The following is a 19,441-nucleotide window of genomic DNA, read 5'->3' as shown; positions in this document are numbered from 1 at the left end:
GCACAGCTGTTTGTAGTACAACAATAGAATGTTAGACATCAAGATGCCTGGTGGCTATTCCTGGCTGCGAGAGCAGAATATGGTCACAACCGAGTTGAACAATTCCCCTGTTTGGCTTGTCCATAGGCACTGAATCTGGGGTCTCAAGATGTAACAGCCTTTGCTACTGGAGGTGGTAGCAAACTCAAAACTTCTATATGTGGGCTTGCCACTAGAGGGTGACACAGCGGCCTGTGATGGTGTGTTACACAAGCACATGTACCTTCTGAAAAGCCATGTGACCGGATAGTTGACTTGCATCTCTTATATTAGAGATCTGATTTCTGTTCCCAGCTGTGTCTGAAGTGCCTTGTGCAATCTCTGGTGTTCTATCGGCAAAAGGTCTGAATGATAGTTACCTTCCCTATGGTCTGAGGCGTTGATTAATAATGAGGGTTGCAAAGGGCACAGAAATGCCAGCAGCAGTCAGAGGAAGAGCTGGAGCCTAGAACTCATGGTCTTTTAGCTCAGTGCATGTTTCCTTAGGCTATAGGATGTTGCTGGAGGAGTGTCTGTCTCACTCTTGTAGCCAATTAAGGAAGGATCGTCCAGGCTGTCTTGGCATATGGCCAAAGGGTTGTGGGGTGGCTGATCTCATCTGCCTTTGCCTGATGGGTGCCATTGGAGTAGGATGGGCTTCAGAGGTTGGAGAAAGGACTGAAAAATCTCAAGTGTCAAAGACCATTTGAAGAATATAACAGGTGTCATAGTGGCTTTATAATGTTTAAATCAAAGTGCACTTACTGATACATGGAGAAAAGGTTGGTACTGACTGAATCCCCAGACATACCAGGTGGGGCGGGTTGGCATGAAAATTTATAACATGAATAAAGGATGAGCTGAAGAGGGGAGGGTTTCAGGATTCTATTTTTTTAAAGATGCTATGGCTTTTTATGTGTTCTGTACATGGAAAGCTCCATATTGAAGCCTCATGGAGAATTTCACTTATCATTTTAAAGCGGTTAAATGCAATTTCTAATACTGCTTAATAAACTGCTGCACTGTTTTCTTTTCTTCCCCTTTTAAAAAAAAAAGAATGTGGTATCAAAATTGCATGTTAAGTGGGGAGCGAACTTCCTTTAAAGCAGCCTGTAGCTATCAGTAATATTTATTTTCTCTATTTGTTTTAAGCCTGTGAAGACAGTGTGGTTTTCTCTATACTGTCCTGATGGAGCCCTGACCAGCAAGCGTGCAATGCCCCTAGCCCTAATGTGCCATTAATGATAGGTTAATGTACAGTATAATGTTTTTTGGACTAGGGGTTCATTACACTTCTGAGTGCAAGGTCTTTCTGCAGAGCGCCCAAGGTCCCATTGCATTATATCATGCAATAAAAATACCCTTTTCATATCACACACTAATAAACTGTATTTGAAATGCTGTCTAAAGGCACTGCTGTCATCTTCATAGTCTGTGTACCAGTGCAACAGTTGGGATCTTTTTATGATATTTTTTGTTATGCTGAATTCAGACTTTTAAATGAAAATACATAATTTGACAGTGTGTGGTTATAAGAAATTGAGCCCAGCCCAGTCCGTCAGGATATTTATACAGAGGGTTTTAGAGAAGTGACACTGTTGTAAATAACAGCAGCAGTGGTTATTTGCCAACAAATGCCTGGCATAAGTGCACAGCTCCTTTGATTGCCATTTCTAATTTGTCAAGCTATTCCTGTTCTGCTTCGTATCAGCCAGTCAGTAACATAAAACCATAATCCCGCTAATAACAGGTATTCTTTTTTTATTTATTAGGATTATATTAAGTCTTATTTTCCATCTGCCTGTGCCTGGTACCGCTCTGAATGGAAGACTATTTCAAAGATGTTAGCACAAGATGTCAGGATGTGCAAGGAAATGTAACTCGCGTTTGTCGATAATTAGCCATCTTTTAGTTTCTCTGCCCAAAGCAGCAAACGCAAATATCTTGATCTGTGCAATTCTTCCCTGTAATAATTTGACCATTCAAGGTAATACAGTAAATACTCTCTATTAGATGGCTTAAGTTCTCTGGAATTAAAGACATTTCACCAAACTGTTCATATCAGTATTATGTGCTATATATTTGTACCAAGCCACGGCCCAGGACCCCTTTGTGCTAAGAGTGTGCCCCAATGAGTGGCAGTTAAAGGGACAGTGTCTGGCTGGCCAAGACAAATTGTTTACACAACAGCCATCCTTGTGTTGTATACATGCTCTGATCCTTGCCTGGGGCCGCTAGGAGCTACTTCAATGCATATAACAGCAGCAATGTCTTAGATTACGTTCTTGGAGGTGGTCCAGGTGGTGAAATTCACCCTTGTGCGAAGGCCAGTGCAAAGCCTATGCACCATTTGAGACCCGCTCGAGCCCTGTTTTGCTAGACCTCTCCAAAAGGTGTATTTTATCCACATGGAGTAGTGGTCTTGCCAGTGGCCATCCTGTGTGCTGCGTGCCTTTAACAATGAAGCATGTAAACACATCATGGAAAAGTGCTGCACGTGTGGAAAGAACCAGTCTGTTTGTAAGACTGCTGAGGAATATAATTTAAAATCTCTTGCAATGGGCAGGGGAAGGGAGTTAGTGTTAAGAAGGATATTTTCAGACATGAGGACAACCATGTGAAAACAAATCCGTAATTTTAAAGATGAATAGAGTTATGGAACTGTTCCCCTGGAATAATAGCTGTTTAATTGGTCAGGCTAAATTATTGATGTTTCAAGGACAATTATCTCTTATTGTCAAGGTTCTGCATTTGGACTCTTTTCATTTCAGATGTGTAAACCATTTACGGCACCGTCTAATAGGTACTTACCTCTTAAAGAGTTAACCTATCTGTTGGGACAGAGAAAAATGAACCCTTTATCAAGAAAATAAGATGTGACAAGTTCATTTAAAAATCCTGGTTTGTCATTGTTTATCTAATTTTCAGAGTTGACACAGAAAATTAGGCTGGCTGACACTCACTCTCCAGCCAGCCCTGCCTGACCTTTTCCCATACAGAATGCTCTGCGCTCTAAAGCATCCAACTTCCCATTGAATGTTGACATTGCTTTGCCGCAGATCATATTGTATAGGGCCAGAGTCTGATCCCAATTTAAATCAGTGGCAAAAACTCCCTGGCAAATGCAAGGTCCAATTATTTTCCTTAGCTGGGGGCAAATGGGAAGGCTTGTCTGTTGTGGATGTATTGATCCCTGGTTGAAAGGGGCTTACAGGAGTGGTCTATTTTATAGTTGCATATTTAAGAATTGGCAAGGAGATAGTTCTCATTTTTAATGGATGTGTATAGAAACCTAAAAATAATGAAGTGAGAACAGGCGGTATCATGATATCTTACGGACCCATCCTCCAAGCACCTTCTACTGGACATATCTCTTGATTAGTTCCTTCAATGTTGCAGGAAGGGATTCATGGTACAAGACTCCCCACCCCCGTTTTCCCTTTACAAAAGGATTCCTCTGGGCAATGACTAGTGTCACAAATGTTAGCTAATCTACCATTGACCATACATGAACAAAGTATGCTAATAAAGCATTCTCCTTGTGGGGCACAGAGGGTTTTATATTGGTCCCTTATTTGCTGATTCCCAATGGGTGGGTGGTCTCAGACATTAGTGTAAATGAACCAGGTGCTGTTCTATGCCCATATTATCATGTTGCTGGAGAATTATAGCCTAGATTCTGAGATAGTTTTAGACCATGACCTTGCAGGCGCAATGGTCTGTCTATGTGAATCCAATTGCAGAATGGAGGCCTTGTAACTAGTGTACCAAGGCTGACTTCCTGGTGTCATAAACAGACAAGTTGTGGCAAAAGAGTTACTGAACGCCTCCAAGCAGATAACTCCAGGTCGCCCTGTGACTGCAAAACTGTTCACGGCAACTGAAAATACATTTCAAGCTTCTGTACATTTAATTTTCTTCGTTACCTTGCAATACAAAGTAAATCACTAACAGAATATTTAAGTACAGCAGGTTGTGTGTGTTCATTTTGGAACATGTTGCTCAATGCTAAAATGGTTTCTGTTGGTGCGGGTGGTTTTTATTTGTTGCTGAAATGCACAGTGACCAGAATTCTTTAATAGTTGGCATCCTTCCTGTGGTTGTTTTTAGTTTTTCTTGAAATGATAGTGCACAGGAACAAAGGAAACCCATCTCTTTCTATCAGCCTGGAACTACATAGACTGCCAGCACCATAGCTACATTTCTGAGCTAGTAGTTTTGAGTTTGTTTATTCAACCCATTCCTAGTTTCTACCCCCAATTTAAAAAAACAAGGTCTCCTGTTGAAGGCCCCAGTTCAGGGCAGTGCACCTGTAGGACATGAGTACATGCTTAAGTGCTTTCCTGAACCAGGGCCTAATTGACTCATTCAATAATCCCTGGGCCACCCATTTTGGATTATGAGAATTAGTCATCTTTGGACCCTGGATACCTAAAAAGGAGGTTAGATAGCTGAGTAGCAGCAACATGCTGAAGATGTGCCATGGTGCTTTTATGAAAAGGTTATTGTTAATAGTATATTAGAATGCTACCTCTGTAACCTCTGGGGTTTTTAGGAACTTTTAAATGTTTTCCCTGATGTGTCTTTAGCTGATTAGTTAAATTCAGGTACCTTAACATATTTTGTATTTCACCTGTCCTCCATGCATGATCCTGAGTAGGCGGAGGCTGTCTCTGATGGATTATTGCACTGCGTGTTACTGTTTATATATAGTTGTGTATCTCACAATGTCTCAGATCCATCCCTACCTTTCTCCCCAGCCCAGCCCAGACAAAGTGTGTCTGATCAAGTTGGCACAGCTTGCTGGCACTTCAAGTTTTGTCTCACTGGAAGGTGGCACAGCTGGGACTGACCAGCATAGAGTTTCCAGGCTCTGGACCCACCAGTGCAGAGTTTCCAAGACTATGCTGTAGATAAAAGTGTCAGTGAGTGATATTAAAAAACAAATAAAAGCCTAAAATAGAAGGAATTCCCACACCTGATAAAATTCAGAGGGAGCTAATGGCAAAAACTTCCCTACAGTTTATGGAAAGTCCCTGATAAAATGCTGTAGTTGGAAAAAACCTAAACATTGAAAGCTTGATAATTTCAAGTTAAGGTTACTCTTGGGGCGGAAAGGAGAATGAAAATACAGGGTTTGAGGGCTGGTCTATACGGTGATGTAGTGTGCGGCAAGGAGGGTGTCAATCTCCTGTGTTCTAGCCAGCCACACGTGTCGCCAAGTGTCTGCGTGGTGCACTGAAAGTTCCATAGAACGCTTTGCTCTACTGCAGTCGAAACACGTTGAGATTCCACAACGTGGAACAGCCTCCATGTGTCTGGGACACATCACAGCTGATATTTTAAACCCCGCCGACCGTGCTGGCTTCCACTGGAGAGTGTAAGTAGCTTAACGGCAAGGGTATCCTGGATTTGAGATTTCTTCCTCTGCAGGGAGCCTGTCTCTCATAAAAGAGATTCATGGGAGAAGCTCACTGTTTGCTTAATAGCTTCTTTTTTATTGGACCAATGTGTGTGCTCTTCCTTGGCTATGGGTTCTTGGTTCCCCCCTCGGTCTCACTTGTGTCCTTGACCTGTGTTTTGTTACTTTGTTTGTGGTTGGTTTGTTTAAAAGGCAGGATAGGTAGATTTAGGTTATATTGCCAAAGGTGGTGTCTCACTTCCATGTCAACCAGGATGTCTTCCTCTGTCCAAAGCCTCACGCGACTAGTGAGGAGAGGCAGCTGCACACTCTGGATGTCCAGCGCGCCCTGGCGTTCTACCTGAAAAGCACCAAGCCCTTCTGCACATCGACCCAGCTCTTTATCGCAATCGTTGACTGGATGAAAGGCCTGAAGGACAGTTTCAAATTGGATCACCGCCTGCATCCGTACTTGTTACAAGTTGTTGCAGGCTGTGCCTCCACCAATAGTGAAGGCTCACTCAGCTAGGGCTCAGGCGTCTTCAGCTGCCTTCCTGGCACATGTACCTCTCCAGGACATCTGCAGAGCTGCAACGCGGTCTTCAGTACCTGTGTTCACAGCACATTACGCCATCACCCAGCAAGCCAAAGATGACACTGGATTCGGCAGAGCAGTGTTGTAATTGACATGTCCACGAATTCCGACCCACCTCGGTTGGCACTGCTTGGGAGTCCCCTACAATGGAATGGACATTGAGCAAGCACTCAACAAAAAGGGGGTTACCTTTCATAACTGCTGTTCTTCTTCGAGTGATTCCTCATACGCATTCCCCGACCCACTCTCCTTCCCCTCTGTTGGAGTTCTGGCAGGAAGGAATGGGGGGTGGAGGGAGAGCTGATTGGTGCCCCTTATGCCAGCACATACGCGCACCACTCCAGAGGGTGCCAGAGCCAGTCCCCTATAGATACCACTGACCCTGGTGCATGTGGCGAGCACACACACCTCCAATGGAATAGACATGAGCAACACATCTCAAAGAACAGCAGTTACAGAAGGTAACCATCTTTTACACATTAGACAGTGTCGTTATACACAGGAAAGTCCTTGTGCTGACATGTTGCTGCTGCTGCCTGAGCTTCCCAGAAGAGGAAACTTTCAGTGTGACAGTGTGCAGCAGGATGATGGCTGAGATAGTAAATCCACAGAAGTCAGGGATTTCAAAGCTCTGGTTCCCTCAACGGGCCACATTACACACTAACAAAAACCACCAGATACAGCATTCAGAAAGATGCACTCAAGTGAAAGCCATTATTTGAATTTTGTCTGTGGATTTTGGATTCTCATACTTAATACCACAATAACTCTGTGTGTGTGTGTGTGTTGCACATATCTCATGAGTGCATACATGCACACCCTTCTTTTTGCATTTAATAATGTGAGTGCAAAGGAGACAAGCATCTTCTTTGCTTTGCAAAGTTGTTGTTTCTGTTCCGGACTGACCTTTTGCTGTGAGTGAGTTACCAGTATAGTTTTTCAGACTCTGTAGACTCCAATAAATATTTTTCCAATTTAATTTTTTTACAGTTATAAACCAAACAAGCTAAAAGATTCTTCAGAGCCTAGAGAGGGTTAAAGGCTGGAAAGTGTAATGAAGGGTTTGAACTGATCTCCACAACCTGCAGACCTGCCATCAAGTGAGAGCCACCCTCCAAGACAAATTTGGAGGCTTTTTAAAAGGCAGTATGTTGTAGGAACCTGATAAATAGAGAAATACAAGAACAAGGTGTGGAAAATACTTCCTTGAACAATTAGGTTTACAGTGGTGATTCGCGTTAGGAGTGCAACTTCTAGTCTATTCAAACTAAAGGACAAAATTCTTTCCTGGGATAGTTGCTGTGAAATGCAGTTAAATCATGGGAAGAATGCCTTAGAAGGGTGCAGCTGGACTGTATAACCTAGAAGAGGCGTTCATTGCCTTGTAAGCAGTACTATGCTCAGCCTATGTGACATAGTCCTCGTGCTAAGAGGCTGTGTCTAAGACCTTTCTAACTACTGGGTTTTGCTAGCAAAGTTAGGCCAGCTGGTCTGTATGGGAGATAACTTTGTTGAAACCATTCATAAAACTATTTGAGATTCAGTAGCAGCTTGGGCATGAAAAGTGACCTGGGTGGGGTTTTCAGTGATAAAACTACCTGCTAGGTCTGGTCTCACTAACTACAGGGATATAGGCAAGAAGGTACAGAGTATCAGTCTGCAGAAACTGATGTGGATGCTGTTAAGTGGACAGGTAAAAGTATCTCTTATCTAGTTCCAAAACGTGCTGCATTTTCATGCCTGTGGGAGATTGTCTTTAAATCTCCCTTTTGTTAATGTTCTTCTGCCTCCTCATCTGATCGTTTTTATTAGATGGTGGCACATCGCTCTCTCCTGGCCCCCACCTGCTTGTCCCACTGCTGTATCCACCTGCCCCTGCTCCTCATGTCCTTTCCCCGGTACCTATTACACCTCCCTCTTCTCTGGAGGAGTTTGTGGGCCATGTTACTTCAACCCTCACCATTCTAATTGTGGGAATTGGCCCTCTGAGAATGAAGGAAATGAGAGCCGGCTCCCAATGACTATTGATGAGCTTAGCTTGATTATTCAGTGTCTTTTGTCTTAGCTCTTGCTCTGTTTCACGCTTTCCCACAGAAGTGTATAGCAAAGCTCAAACTGCGAGCGCTCTCTTCAGAACTGCCGGCCCAGCAGGGTGCTGGCTTCCTACCCTTTAGGAGCCTGTATCTGGCCATGTGCAGAACTCACGAGGGATTGAGCTGCAAACTCTGTTTGTTCCCCACCACCAGCCATAGCCTCTGTGCTCCTGATATATTTTCCTCAGCCAGCATGTGGAGCTGGTTCAAAGGTCCCTTAGTTCAGCAGAACCTGATCTGATCCTGACAGCAAAGTGGCAGCATGCCCAAGGTGAGCCATGCTGCCCTCCTCCTGATGTGTCTCCTGCCTCTTTCCAACCGTCCCCAGGGGACTGGTACCAGCTGTGAACTGGAATATCACACTCCATGTAGGGAGAGCTGCTCTTCACGTTCAGAGCTTGGGTCATGCCAGCCATTGTTCTGCCCCCTTTTTCCAGAAAGTTCTTTCTTTTCCAGAAAGATTCTGAGTTTCCAGAAAACATGTGGAGCTGCTGGAACATGCCCTATTGGCTGCGGTGTCCAGACTGCTGGTGTGTCTAACTGGAGCTGCTGTGTTTTCTTTCCCTTTTGCTTATGTCCCGAATCTGAGTTCGGCCCTTGCTGGGTCGGATCAAAGAAGCTCCGTCTCCAAGGCCCTCAGGCGGGCACCTCTCCCCAGCACTAAAAATTCAAACACCTTGTAGTTCTGGGATTAGTTATTGACATCACAGTTGGTGTCCCTGTCCCCAAGGCCAGGTTCTGTCGTGTTCAGTGTCATCACCCTCCTGAAGTGCCCAATTCCTTGAACAAAGAGGCTGCTTCCATCCCATCCGAAATGGTTGCACTGGGAAGATGGTTGAGAGCGGAGTGGCTGGTTCCCCGGGAACAGGGCCGGCGCTTCCATTAGGTGACCCTAGGCGGTCGCCTAGGGCGCCAGGATTCGGGGGGCATCATTTTGTGCGCTCCCCACAGGGCGCACCGGAGCTTCCGGTTCCGCTCCCATCGTGCCGCCGAAGAAGGACCTTCTGCTGACGTGCCGCAGAAAACAGCGGCAGGCAGTTGAGCAGCTCAATGACTGCTGCTGTCGCCTGAGGCATTTCGGCGGAGGGTCCTTCTTCGGCGGCGCAATGGGAGTGGAACAGGAAGCTCCTGCACGCCCCGTGGGGAGCGTGCAAAATGCCGCCCCCCGAATTCTGCCTAGGGCGCCAGAAACTCTGGCGCTGCTCCTGCCCGGGAACTTCCAGAAGGGCTCTCTGCACATTTCATTCTTTTAGGAAGTTTAGCCCAGCTTCCGATCAGCTCATAGCCTTGAAACTGCTCTGATGAGCAGCAGCGTATTGCTTATCCTCCATGTTTTCCCTCGAGCCTGGGCATATTTTATTCTTGTAGCTTTGGACGTTGCTGGCCCTGGCCTCTGATTGTTTTATTGCTTTTCCCTGGTGCTGTCAGCATTAGCAGCATTCTGCTTATCCCAGGGCTTCCTCATGCGCCATCGGAGCCCAAGTTACTCCCCGGTTTCCCAAAACACCCGATTAGACCCTTCTTGTTCTCAGCGTGCCTGCTGCCACAAAGCAAAACCGTTTGCGTCTCTGCTTGACACTGTCCTGTGTACCCTGATGGTTTCCACAAATACGTCTCAGTCCCTGCAGATTTCATGAGAGGTATCTCTGGATTAGACAGTTGTTTTCAAGGTTTCTTGGATTAATATGGTGAAAACTGACCTGCTTCTGATTGATTCAGTGCAGAGGTTTTCCTGGTGCTGGTTTTGTCTGGCAGTTAGTCTCTCTCTTTCATTTGTGCATGTGGGATACTGGATTTCTGTGCATTTTTATTCGTTTGAGGTGCATAGTAAGATGCTTTGCTGCCACCTCCAGAAATGTCACAGGATTGAGACCTGAGCAGCCTAGGCTGGCAGCTGAACCCTTAGTCCATGTTTTTCTTTCATCCTGAAGTGCTCTTGCAGTTTATTTGCGGCTCCCCTAGATACAATTCTTTAGTGTCTGCAGCAGCTACCGAATTCACAGGCTAGACTGCACTGTGGATGTAAGTTCTTCCATCACCCCCTTCAGTAGCTTCTGATAAAGCTGGAAGTTGATATTTTAGGGTTTTCTTAGTTATACTTATATGAGCTTTTCATTCCTTTGGCAACAGCTCACCTCAACCTCCACATGACTTGAATCGTGTGTGCGTGTGTGTGTGTGCGCGTGCACGGACCTCAGCTTCTACATCATATTCTGCAAACTGTCTTCCTTTGTGTGCCAGTGCCATTTGTTCTCTTGTATGTTAGAACTCGGGACTCAAGGACCAAATCAGAATGAAAACTTACCATTTTATATTTAGATTTTATTGGGAATTTGCACAGCACCTGGAGCTAATACATGTTCCAGGGGTTAGGTCACACAGTGAGTTAAGGCACCAGCCTTCCATGTCTGCAGAGCAAGGACACGTGTGAATCGTAGGACTGGAAGGGACCTTGAGAGGTCGTCTAGTCCAGTCCCCTGCACTCATGGCAGGACTAAGTATTATCTAGACCAAACCTGACAGGTGTTTGTCCAACCTGCTCTTAAAAATCCCCAATGATGGAGATTCCACAACCTCCCTAGGCAATTTATTCCAGTGCTCAACCACTCTGACAGGAAGTTTTTCCTAATGTCCAACCTAAACCGCCCTTGCTGCAATTTAAGCCCATTGCTTCTTGTCCTATCCTCAGAGGTTAAGAAGAACAATATTTCTCCCTCCTCCTTGTAACAACCTTTTATGTACCCAAAAACTGTTATTTCCCCTCTGTCTTCTCTTCTCCAGACTAAACAACCCAACATTTTCAACCTTCCTTCGTAGGTCATGTTTTCTAGACCTTTAATTATTTTTGTTGCTCTTCTCTGGACTCTCTTCAATTTGTACACACCTTTCCCGAAATGTGGCACCCAGAACTGGACACAACACTCCAGTTGAGGCCTAATCAGGGCAGGGAGTAAAGTGGAAGAATTACTTCTCATGTCTTGCTTACCGCACTCCTGCTAATACATCCCAGAATGATATTCGCTTATTTTGCAACAGGGTTACACTGTTAACTCATATTTAGCTTGTGATCCACTGTGACCCCCGGATCCCTTTCCGCAGTGCTCCTTCCTGGGCAGTCTTGTCTTTTAGATTGCAAGCTCTTTGGGGCAGAGACTCGTTTAACTCATGCCTGGCACAAGGGGGCCCAACCTGGCTGAGGCCGCTAGGCACTCCCACAGTACAAATGTTAAAAAAAATAATAAACTGAAAATCTCTCTCCCTACTCCAAGAGTGTTTATCCTGTACCACAGCAAGACAAGAGGCTGTAAGAGTCAAAGGAAAATAATCAGGCAGTGCTTACAGCCAAACGTACTCAGACACTGGGAGAAAAGATGGGACATTCATTAGCAGTGTCTCGTTATTAGATTTGACTGGAAAAAGCTGTTCGTTCCCATGGGGTGTTTATATTGTTCTAGGAACATTTCCAAAACTAAGAAGCTAACGAGATTCTGATTTATTTTTTGGGAAATTTTAAAAGAAAAAAAGTTTACTCTGAAGAGCAAAGAGACTCGACTAGCGTGGCTAAATCTGTTTCTCTCCCATTTCCCAGGGCCACCCATTCATCGTGCAGTACAATGATGGGAATGCTGAAGTTGTCTCCATGTGGGTGTGCAGGATGCTGGAGGAGAGACGGTCTCACCAGGGTCCTCAGTGAGCAGCAAGGAAGCACAACAGGGGTGAGGTGAATGAGAACCCGGGACTAGCAAAAGGAAAACCAGCCCCACGTCGCACTGTCGAGAGATGGCATATTTCACTGAAAAAATATTTTTAGAAGCATCAAAAAACCTTTCAGGATATTTGCTGCTGCTTTTTCTGACTTTAGGGCATTTTCTCCACACATTTCCTTTGTTGCTGACTGATTTAATGTCCTCAAATTGTCTTCAATCAAACTGTACACAGCCTTAAAGCATCTATAGTATATATATATATATATATTTTGTTACTGAGTGTACTGTATATTTCTTGGCTCCAGACTATTTTTTAACCTTTAGTCTTTTGCTATTGTAAAAATTACATGTTGACCGTACAACAAAGTTTCTATACAAGTGTAGACTGTCTTTGGCCGCACACATCAAGGATGTGTTCGGGGTTTTTTTAATTGTATTTGTTTAATAAAACATGACGCTGGCATTCACCATCCTTATGAGAGGTGAAGGTGTCATGTTGGAAGAATAAAAATGCCGCAAGTGTATCAACAGTCATGCTGTGCAAATGTCATGGATTTTATTTGTGGCTATTGCAGGGTAAAACTCCAACACGGGAGCAAATCCTGCCTTTGAAGGCACTAGGAACCATACTTGTATCCCTGAGCAAATTGAGCTGTTAGGTTTTTTTATACGATTACCATGCTATATCTCTATGGTATCGTTTCCAGTAATCTGTCCTGTATAGTCTTAAATGTCTCAAGTCATAGGGCTTCAATCACCTCCCCTGGGAAATTCTATCCCAACCTAAAGTTTATTCTTAGGTATAGTTCCTGTTGCACACTATAATCCAAACACTGTCTTCTCCACACCCCTGGTCCTTCTTCCCAATTTCCCGATACCCCATCCCCCACCAGAGCAGTGTCCCCAAACCCAGCAACTGCAGTCTCTCTCCAGGAGGTGAGAGGGAGTTTGCAATGGCTGGAAGAAAGATCAGTGTTGTGGTCTGGGAAGGTAGGGCAGAGCCTGCTGGAGCATGTTTTGATTGGGACGGCGGGATAAGTAGTTTTGGAGGAGTGGGCGTTTGAGGGAGGTGAAGTCCCCTCCCAGAATTGTCTCCCAGTGATGGACACTTCGTCACTTGGGACATTTGACAGGAGGCTGATCAAACCACTGGGAAATGTCCTGAACAATCCTGCATGGGGCCCCCAGTGGGCTGGAGAAAAACCAAGGGGTTCTATTGCCGCCTTACCGAACACATGAACACGAAGTGTTTTGTTTGTATTACACTGGTCATGGACATACTGGCCTTATTCTAACAGGTTACAAATCGGGAAACCAAACAAAAATGCCTTTAGTCCATGTTAATGTATTATAAGGTTCCTGGGAGACCTTTTGAATAAACAATATAAGCAAATAGACTCTTTCATGAGTGGTGGTGGTGTGTGGAAATCCTGTAAAGCGGAGGATAAGCTGGGAATCCTGCATAAACTCATTGTGTGATTGACAACACACGAGCTGCTTGCTGATAGATGTAAACTTGGGCCATTCAGCACCATTCAGGTGCCTCCCATCCTGCCATTTTGCTTTAAAAGCATTTCTTGACATTCCTGAAACTGTACAGAAATGGTAATTAACTCCTCTGTTCCTTTAGTCATCCCTTTCCCACATTGCAACATTTGAATATTGCTATTCGTTGTATACTAGTAGCTCCTAGCAGACCCAATCTGGATCCTGTTGTGTTAGGCGCTACACAAAAAAGTGATGAGAAAACAGGCCTTGCACCAGCGAGCTGACAACCTGGGTTTCTGACAAGATCCAACAGCACTGTGGGGGTTGGGTGGACAAGATATTAAAATTAGCACCTTGGAGTTTTGCATAAGAAGTAGCAGCCTTGGCAGGTTTCAATTTTTATCATTTTGACTGATATTGATCTTTTTAAGCATTTTTTTCTATTTTGATCTATTTAAATCTTCACAGTTGCAGCATATTATGAGTTGTCAGACCCCCGCCCCCCCAGTCTGACAGGAGATACTAAATGGCAGTAGATACTGAGATTCAGAACGTTGTTAAAGCTTTATAACCATTAAATCACCAATTGTCAACATCACACGTCAGAATATACAAAGGAAATAGCCTGAAATCACACTCCACTGAATTCTCCAGCTGCATTTTTCTTACTGTGCCTAGCTGTAAATTTCTATTATCGATGGAAATGTATTTTCATTGGTCTGTGTGTGTACAATGAATTGGACGTTTATCAACATTTACCGATGATAAGCTCTAATCCTCCCAACCCCAATAATCAGCAGTATCCTCAGACTGCCACATGCCTGCCCGTCATCGAATGGTAACGTTCATTGTTACATGAAATGTTCTGTGGGCATCACACAGCAGTCAGTCTCTTTATGGACCTAGTACAAATATGGTCTATTAGGCCCTACTTTTTCATTACTACTATTTAAAGAACCAGAGCTATCAAGTTGACTGTTACCTCAAAGGAAAGCTGGATAATTACCGTACATATAGTGTGTGCTTTGTATCACTATGGTTCCAGTTTACATTTTCACAACAGATTGGCTCATCTTTAATCAATCTTTGTATTAAAATGCTAGTTCTAAAAACACACTCACTCCGTTCACATTAATGCATAGAGAAGGCTCTTAAAAGAAGGACGCAGAGTGTTTTATTATAATAAGTTAAGCATGTAAGCTGCCGTTTTCTTGTGTTAAAACTAAAATGTCACTAAAAGAACTGAAGTGGATAATAATAGATGAAGCCCCTTGTAGTGAAAAATTTCTGCGAACAATTGCAAATCCTAAATGTTACTTTGGAGGTAGTCTGGAAAATACTTTGTTTCCTTCCTTGGAGGTATCATTTATCTTGTTTTGAAGTATAGAGATTGCAGGCATGAACTTATAGACTAAAGTTTGTCTTAATTGCTCCGGTGTCACAACCTTCCTGGCAGATAACAGTACAATGAATGAGTCAATGTGACCAATACCTTCAGGTCCTTTTTCTAAAGTGAGACAAATTTCTTTCCTTTGAGCCAGCCAGCCTATAGGCAGCTCTTTCGTTTATTTATCTCCCAACAGTTTACATTAGCTTGCTCTGGATAAAAAGTCTCTCTCAGATTTAGTTAAAAAGTCAGTAAAAACAAGGCTTTTTCTCTTGCTTTCATTGCGGGAGGGGGGTGGGGAGGATTTCAACCTGCACATTCATACTTCTGATATTAACTGATGTAACTTTGAAAAGTCTCGTCGTTAACACTGGCAGATAGTGTTATGAGATTTGTCATTAACCTTGCAATCTTTCTGGTTATACTTAATCAACCTGACAGTAATTGTGGAAGTTTTGGATAATTGTCATCTTTCCCTCTCCAGATCCTTGAATTTGGTGTTTCTACAAATAGCATGGGGGACTGGAGTAGATACAAGGAATTGGTACTAGTATCTGGAACCACTCACTTAGGAGACACTGCTTCCTGTCTGACCCACTGTGGGGAGTTGCTGAAAGCTGTTCCCATCCAGTGGCTGTGGAATAGCCTATAGGAAAGGAGTAAAGTCCTCAGAGAGACACGTCCGCTTCACAAAGCACCACCACAACTGATCTCTGCAGAGGTACCCAGGATTGAATAGGTATAGAGACTTGCGTCCCCTCTCACCTTAATGATGGGCCCCCTAGATTACAACAGAGGAAGTATGGTCCAGTGGTTATGGCGTTAGCTAGCACTCCAATGACCTGGGTTCTATTCCCTGCTCTACCTCAGACTTTGTGACACTGGGCAAGCACTTAAGCCATATCTACACTACCACCTCTGCAGCTGTAGCGCCCTAATGTAGATGCTTCCTACATTGATGGAGTGGGGGGGTTCCGTTGATGCAGTTAATCCATCTCTGCAAGAAGCAGTAGCTAGATTGCCAGGAGAATCCTTCCAACGACTGAGCAGTGTCTATGCCGGGTGTTAGGTCAGTCTAACTATGGTGCTCAGGATGCAACATTTTTCACAGCCTTGAGCAGTGTAGCTAGGCTGTAGGCCAGGCCTGAGTGTCTCTGTGCCTCAGTTCCCGATCAGTAAAAACTGGGAGAACAGTGCTTCCCTGTTCCTGTTGTGAAGATACATCCATTAAGGACTGATAAATCCATTAACGATTGTGAGGCATTCAGGTACTGCAGCGCTATGTAAGTCGTCTAGACAGAAGGAACAAGGCACGTTCTCAGCACTGAGGGAAATTTGTGCTGCTGCTATATTTGTTCTATTAAACTGAGAATGAAATCCAGTCTCTGGCACTTCTCACACATACATAATTAGAAATTACTTTGATATTCCTGCTGCTAAGAAAATTAGCCCAAAGCAGCAACGCCTTCAAAACTTCCATTTAACTTCATCTCTCCCTCCACTCTCAGGAAAAGGAGATGACGAACATGCAATTAGCTTTCCCTGCTCTGATCCCTATCAGGTGGGCTTGAAATGTTGGATGTTCTAAGGGGTAAGGTTTAATGGCATTAAGCATGTAAATCTAGGAGTTCTGAGACTCCAGTTCTGCACCCTTTCATTCCTGCCATGACTTTATGAAACCTGGATTGTCACCTGAATTCCAAATTATAAGAGATCTGTCACGTGAAAGCAGAAATGTTTGGAACAAGTTCAGCACCATCACAGCCTCCAGCAGTTCCTCCCTTTCCTCAGAAGATACCAAAAGAGTCCATCAGAAGTAATCTAAGGAATTAAAAGAAAACCTATGGAACATGTGCACTGGTTTCTCTCACAACCATAGGAAGAAAGGAAACGGCATCTAGGTGCTTATCCCACAAAATGACAATCAGGATTTCAACAGAAAACGTTCATCACTTTTATTCAGGTATATGTCTCAGATTGCTGTAATATCAACCCAAATTTACCATTCAATCCATAGCTTGTCACTGTTAGAACCAGTTGAAAGTAAGAGAAAATATTCCACCAAAAAAAAATCCAGAAAAAAAGACAGTAGAAATTTTTACTCTTTTTTAAACAGATTTTCAGATGTTATGTTTTTCATACCAGCTGTAGTCATTACCAGTCAAAGCTAATCCTCTGAGGGAAACTAGCATTAGTTTTATCTTAAATGCATTGATACTTGCAGTACAGAATTAGAAAATACTTGAGTTTCTTGTATTCCTTAACAAACTCTGTCCTGCTGTCAGTTTTCCAAAAGCAAAGTGTCATTCTTTGTTTGCTCACTAATAGCTTGCAAGGCTCTTTGTGCGTGTGTTTATTGGCAAAGAAAACAGAATTGGGGAAATACACCAAGCAGTGGTTTCACAAATGCAGGAATGCCACCTGCCAGAGAAAAGCCCCTCTTCTACTTCCTATGCTCACTTTTTCTTAAGTGACAAGTAATGACCAATAATGTGCTAGCATTGATAACCGAGCAGTCACCAAAAAGGTCACTGCAGAGCTTTTCAGCCTTAGCATGCACTCTCTGACATTAAGAGGTTTAAACAAACTGGAAAACTGAGTCTGGTATTAAAGTGTATCTATTTTCTGAATGGTGTTGCATAGCCTTCCTCCAGGGAGAGGTTACCTGTAAACCCCCAGAGGGAAAGAAATTGGTCTTGGAACCTTTTGCTTCTTTATGATGGAGAAAGGAGACATGGAATGTTTGAAACAACATCTGCTCGGCTTTATACATTAGGGATTCAGGTCTTGGCTGCCATAATTCTTCATTGATAGTAGGCATTGGTGGAAGCACTAATGTAGTCAGGGTTCAGATAGTGTCAGAGCATGGTTAGAAAACATAGTGACTGAAATGCCTGAGCTCTGTCTACATGACAGCTTTCACTGTTACTACCACGGAGGAAGCTGCACTGTATGGACCCAGTAGTTGCTAGTATAGACACGCCCCCTGGCTGCAGTAGTTATGAAATGATAGCATTGAGCCGCAGAAGAGTGGAAGTGGAGCCCTGGAGGGTGGGAGAATATTTCATAGTTTGGTTTTTGTTAACACCTATTACTTTCAGTGAGTAATGAACATTTGGGAGGAGGGATGGTTTTGTTAATGACTCAGAATCCTTGCTCCTTCCATGGAGATGTGTGATATCCCCATAGGTGCAATCCAAGACCTCCAACACGTTCTCCAGCAGAACCCAGGGAGACTAGACTTGATTTTCCTGATATTCCTATGGTTTAAAGTAAACGCAGAGGGGAAATTGCAACCGAAGCCCACCATGCCAGGCCTTTCTCCATCACGGCCAGACTTGGACCACCTGCGAGGGAGTCTCTGAGGATTGTATGAGGTTCCCTGGTGAGTGACCTTTCACTGCTAAAATACCAGCACAAACACTGGGCTGAAGTTAAGGCCCCTCTCATAGAAAGTTAAGTGCCTTGGGCCTGGTCTACACTGTGGGGGGGAGGGGGAATGATCTAAGATACGCAACTTCAGCTTCAAGAATAGCATAGCTGAAGTAGACGTATCTTAGATCGACTTAGATTGACTTACTTCACATCCTCGTGGCGCGGGATCGATGGCTGCCGCTCCCCCGTCAACTCTGCTTCCGCCTCTCACCCTGGTGGAGTTCCGGAGTCAACGGGGAGCGTGTTTGGGGATCAATGTATTGCGTCTAGATGAGACACAATACATCGATCCCCGATCGATCAATCACTACCCGCCGATCCGGCGGGTAGTGTAGACATACTCTTGGAAAGTCAATGGTGCATCGAGGCCTAGGTGCAGAGATACCTCTGTGCCCCATTCCTCCTGCATACCAACCTTCTCCTTTTCCACCCCACCCATCCTAACTTCTCCCCCAGTTCCTCCAACCCCATCCATTCTGTTTGCCTCTTCTCCTTCTGCCACCCCAGGATACGCACCATCGGAAAAGAATGAAACGAAGGGATTTTTAGGCCTGCCTTAAGTGCAAATCTCAACACATCCTTGCCTGAGCCACTGCTCCCCACACCCGCCTAGTATTCCGTCCCTCTGAGAGTACATGGCCCACGCTGACCTTCCTTGGGGCCAGCAGTAAATGACTGCTATCCTCTAGCAGAGAGGGGGGCTTTAGAGCACTGTTAGGGGAGTCCAGGGGAGGAGGATGACGTGTGTTTGCTAGAAAGTGGCACCAGAACCAACAACAAAAATACGGAGACTGTTTCCAAGCTGAATTTGTAGGGAAATCAGAACCCTTTCTCGGAATCACTTCAGCGCTTGTAGGGTCATTCTACCTGCGCCCAGAGATGTCTCTGCAGGCAGCAAAGCGGGAGTCCAAATCAGGCCTGTAATGGGAACTCAGTTACACCCTTAACTGTGGACCAATTACCCCTGCCCCATAAGAAGGAGAAAGAAGTTCATTCATTCAGGGGCCTCTTCTTCGGAATGTAATTAGCTCAGCCTCTTGGCCTCTGGTGCTAAGGAAGTACAAACCAGTGACAGTGCTGTAGCTATGACAATTACTTTTTAAGGAAGTCTTTGGATGGGTCAGAATATGGTGGTGTGCACCCAGGGTGAGCAATCCCCCTCTTTATTCCTAGAAAATGCAGCTGGCCCCTTGCTGTACAATTGCTGAAGATTTGTACTGACTGGGGGGGGGGAGCGTGTTTTACCTTCAGTAAAGGGGTAGCCATAAACTACAAGTGTGCGCTGAGGACAGGATTTATAGATTGAGCCTTACTGGC

The 19,441-nt window shown here is 44.4% G+C and overlaps 1 protein-coding gene across 9 annotated transcripts in view; it reads left to right on the top strand.

The window, feature by feature from the left end:
• MAP2K5 (mitogen-activated protein kinase kinase 5) overlaps positions 1-13,225 on the top strand; it is a 184,680-nt gene extending 171,455 nt beyond the window's left edge. For 4 of the 9 annotated variants that reach the window (XM_044979135.1, XM_044979133.1, XM_044979136.1 and 1 more), the window contains one exon: positions 11,697-13,225. In XM_044979135.1, coding sequence (XP_044835070.1) covers positions 11,697-11,801 — 105 coding nt within the window. In that variant the 3' untranslated portion in view covers positions 11,802-13,225. The remainder of the gene's footprint in view (positions 1-11,696) is intronic. The other 5 variants (XM_044979138.1, XM_044979140.1, XM_044979141.1 and 2 more) reach the window with 2 other exon arrangements.
• Positions 13,226-19,441: the final 6,216 nt, after the last annotated feature.

The sequence above is a fragment of the Mauremys mutica genome, chromosome 11 (assembly GCF_020497125.1).
Source record: "Mauremys mutica isolate MM-2020 ecotype Southern chromosome 11, ASM2049712v1, whole genome shotgun sequence".
NCBI lineage: Eukaryota > Metazoa > Chordata > Testudines > Geoemydidae > Mauremys > Mauremys mutica.
The sequence above is the reverse complement of the archived record's forward strand: the minus strand, read 5'-3'. Positions and strand labels throughout refer to the sequence as shown.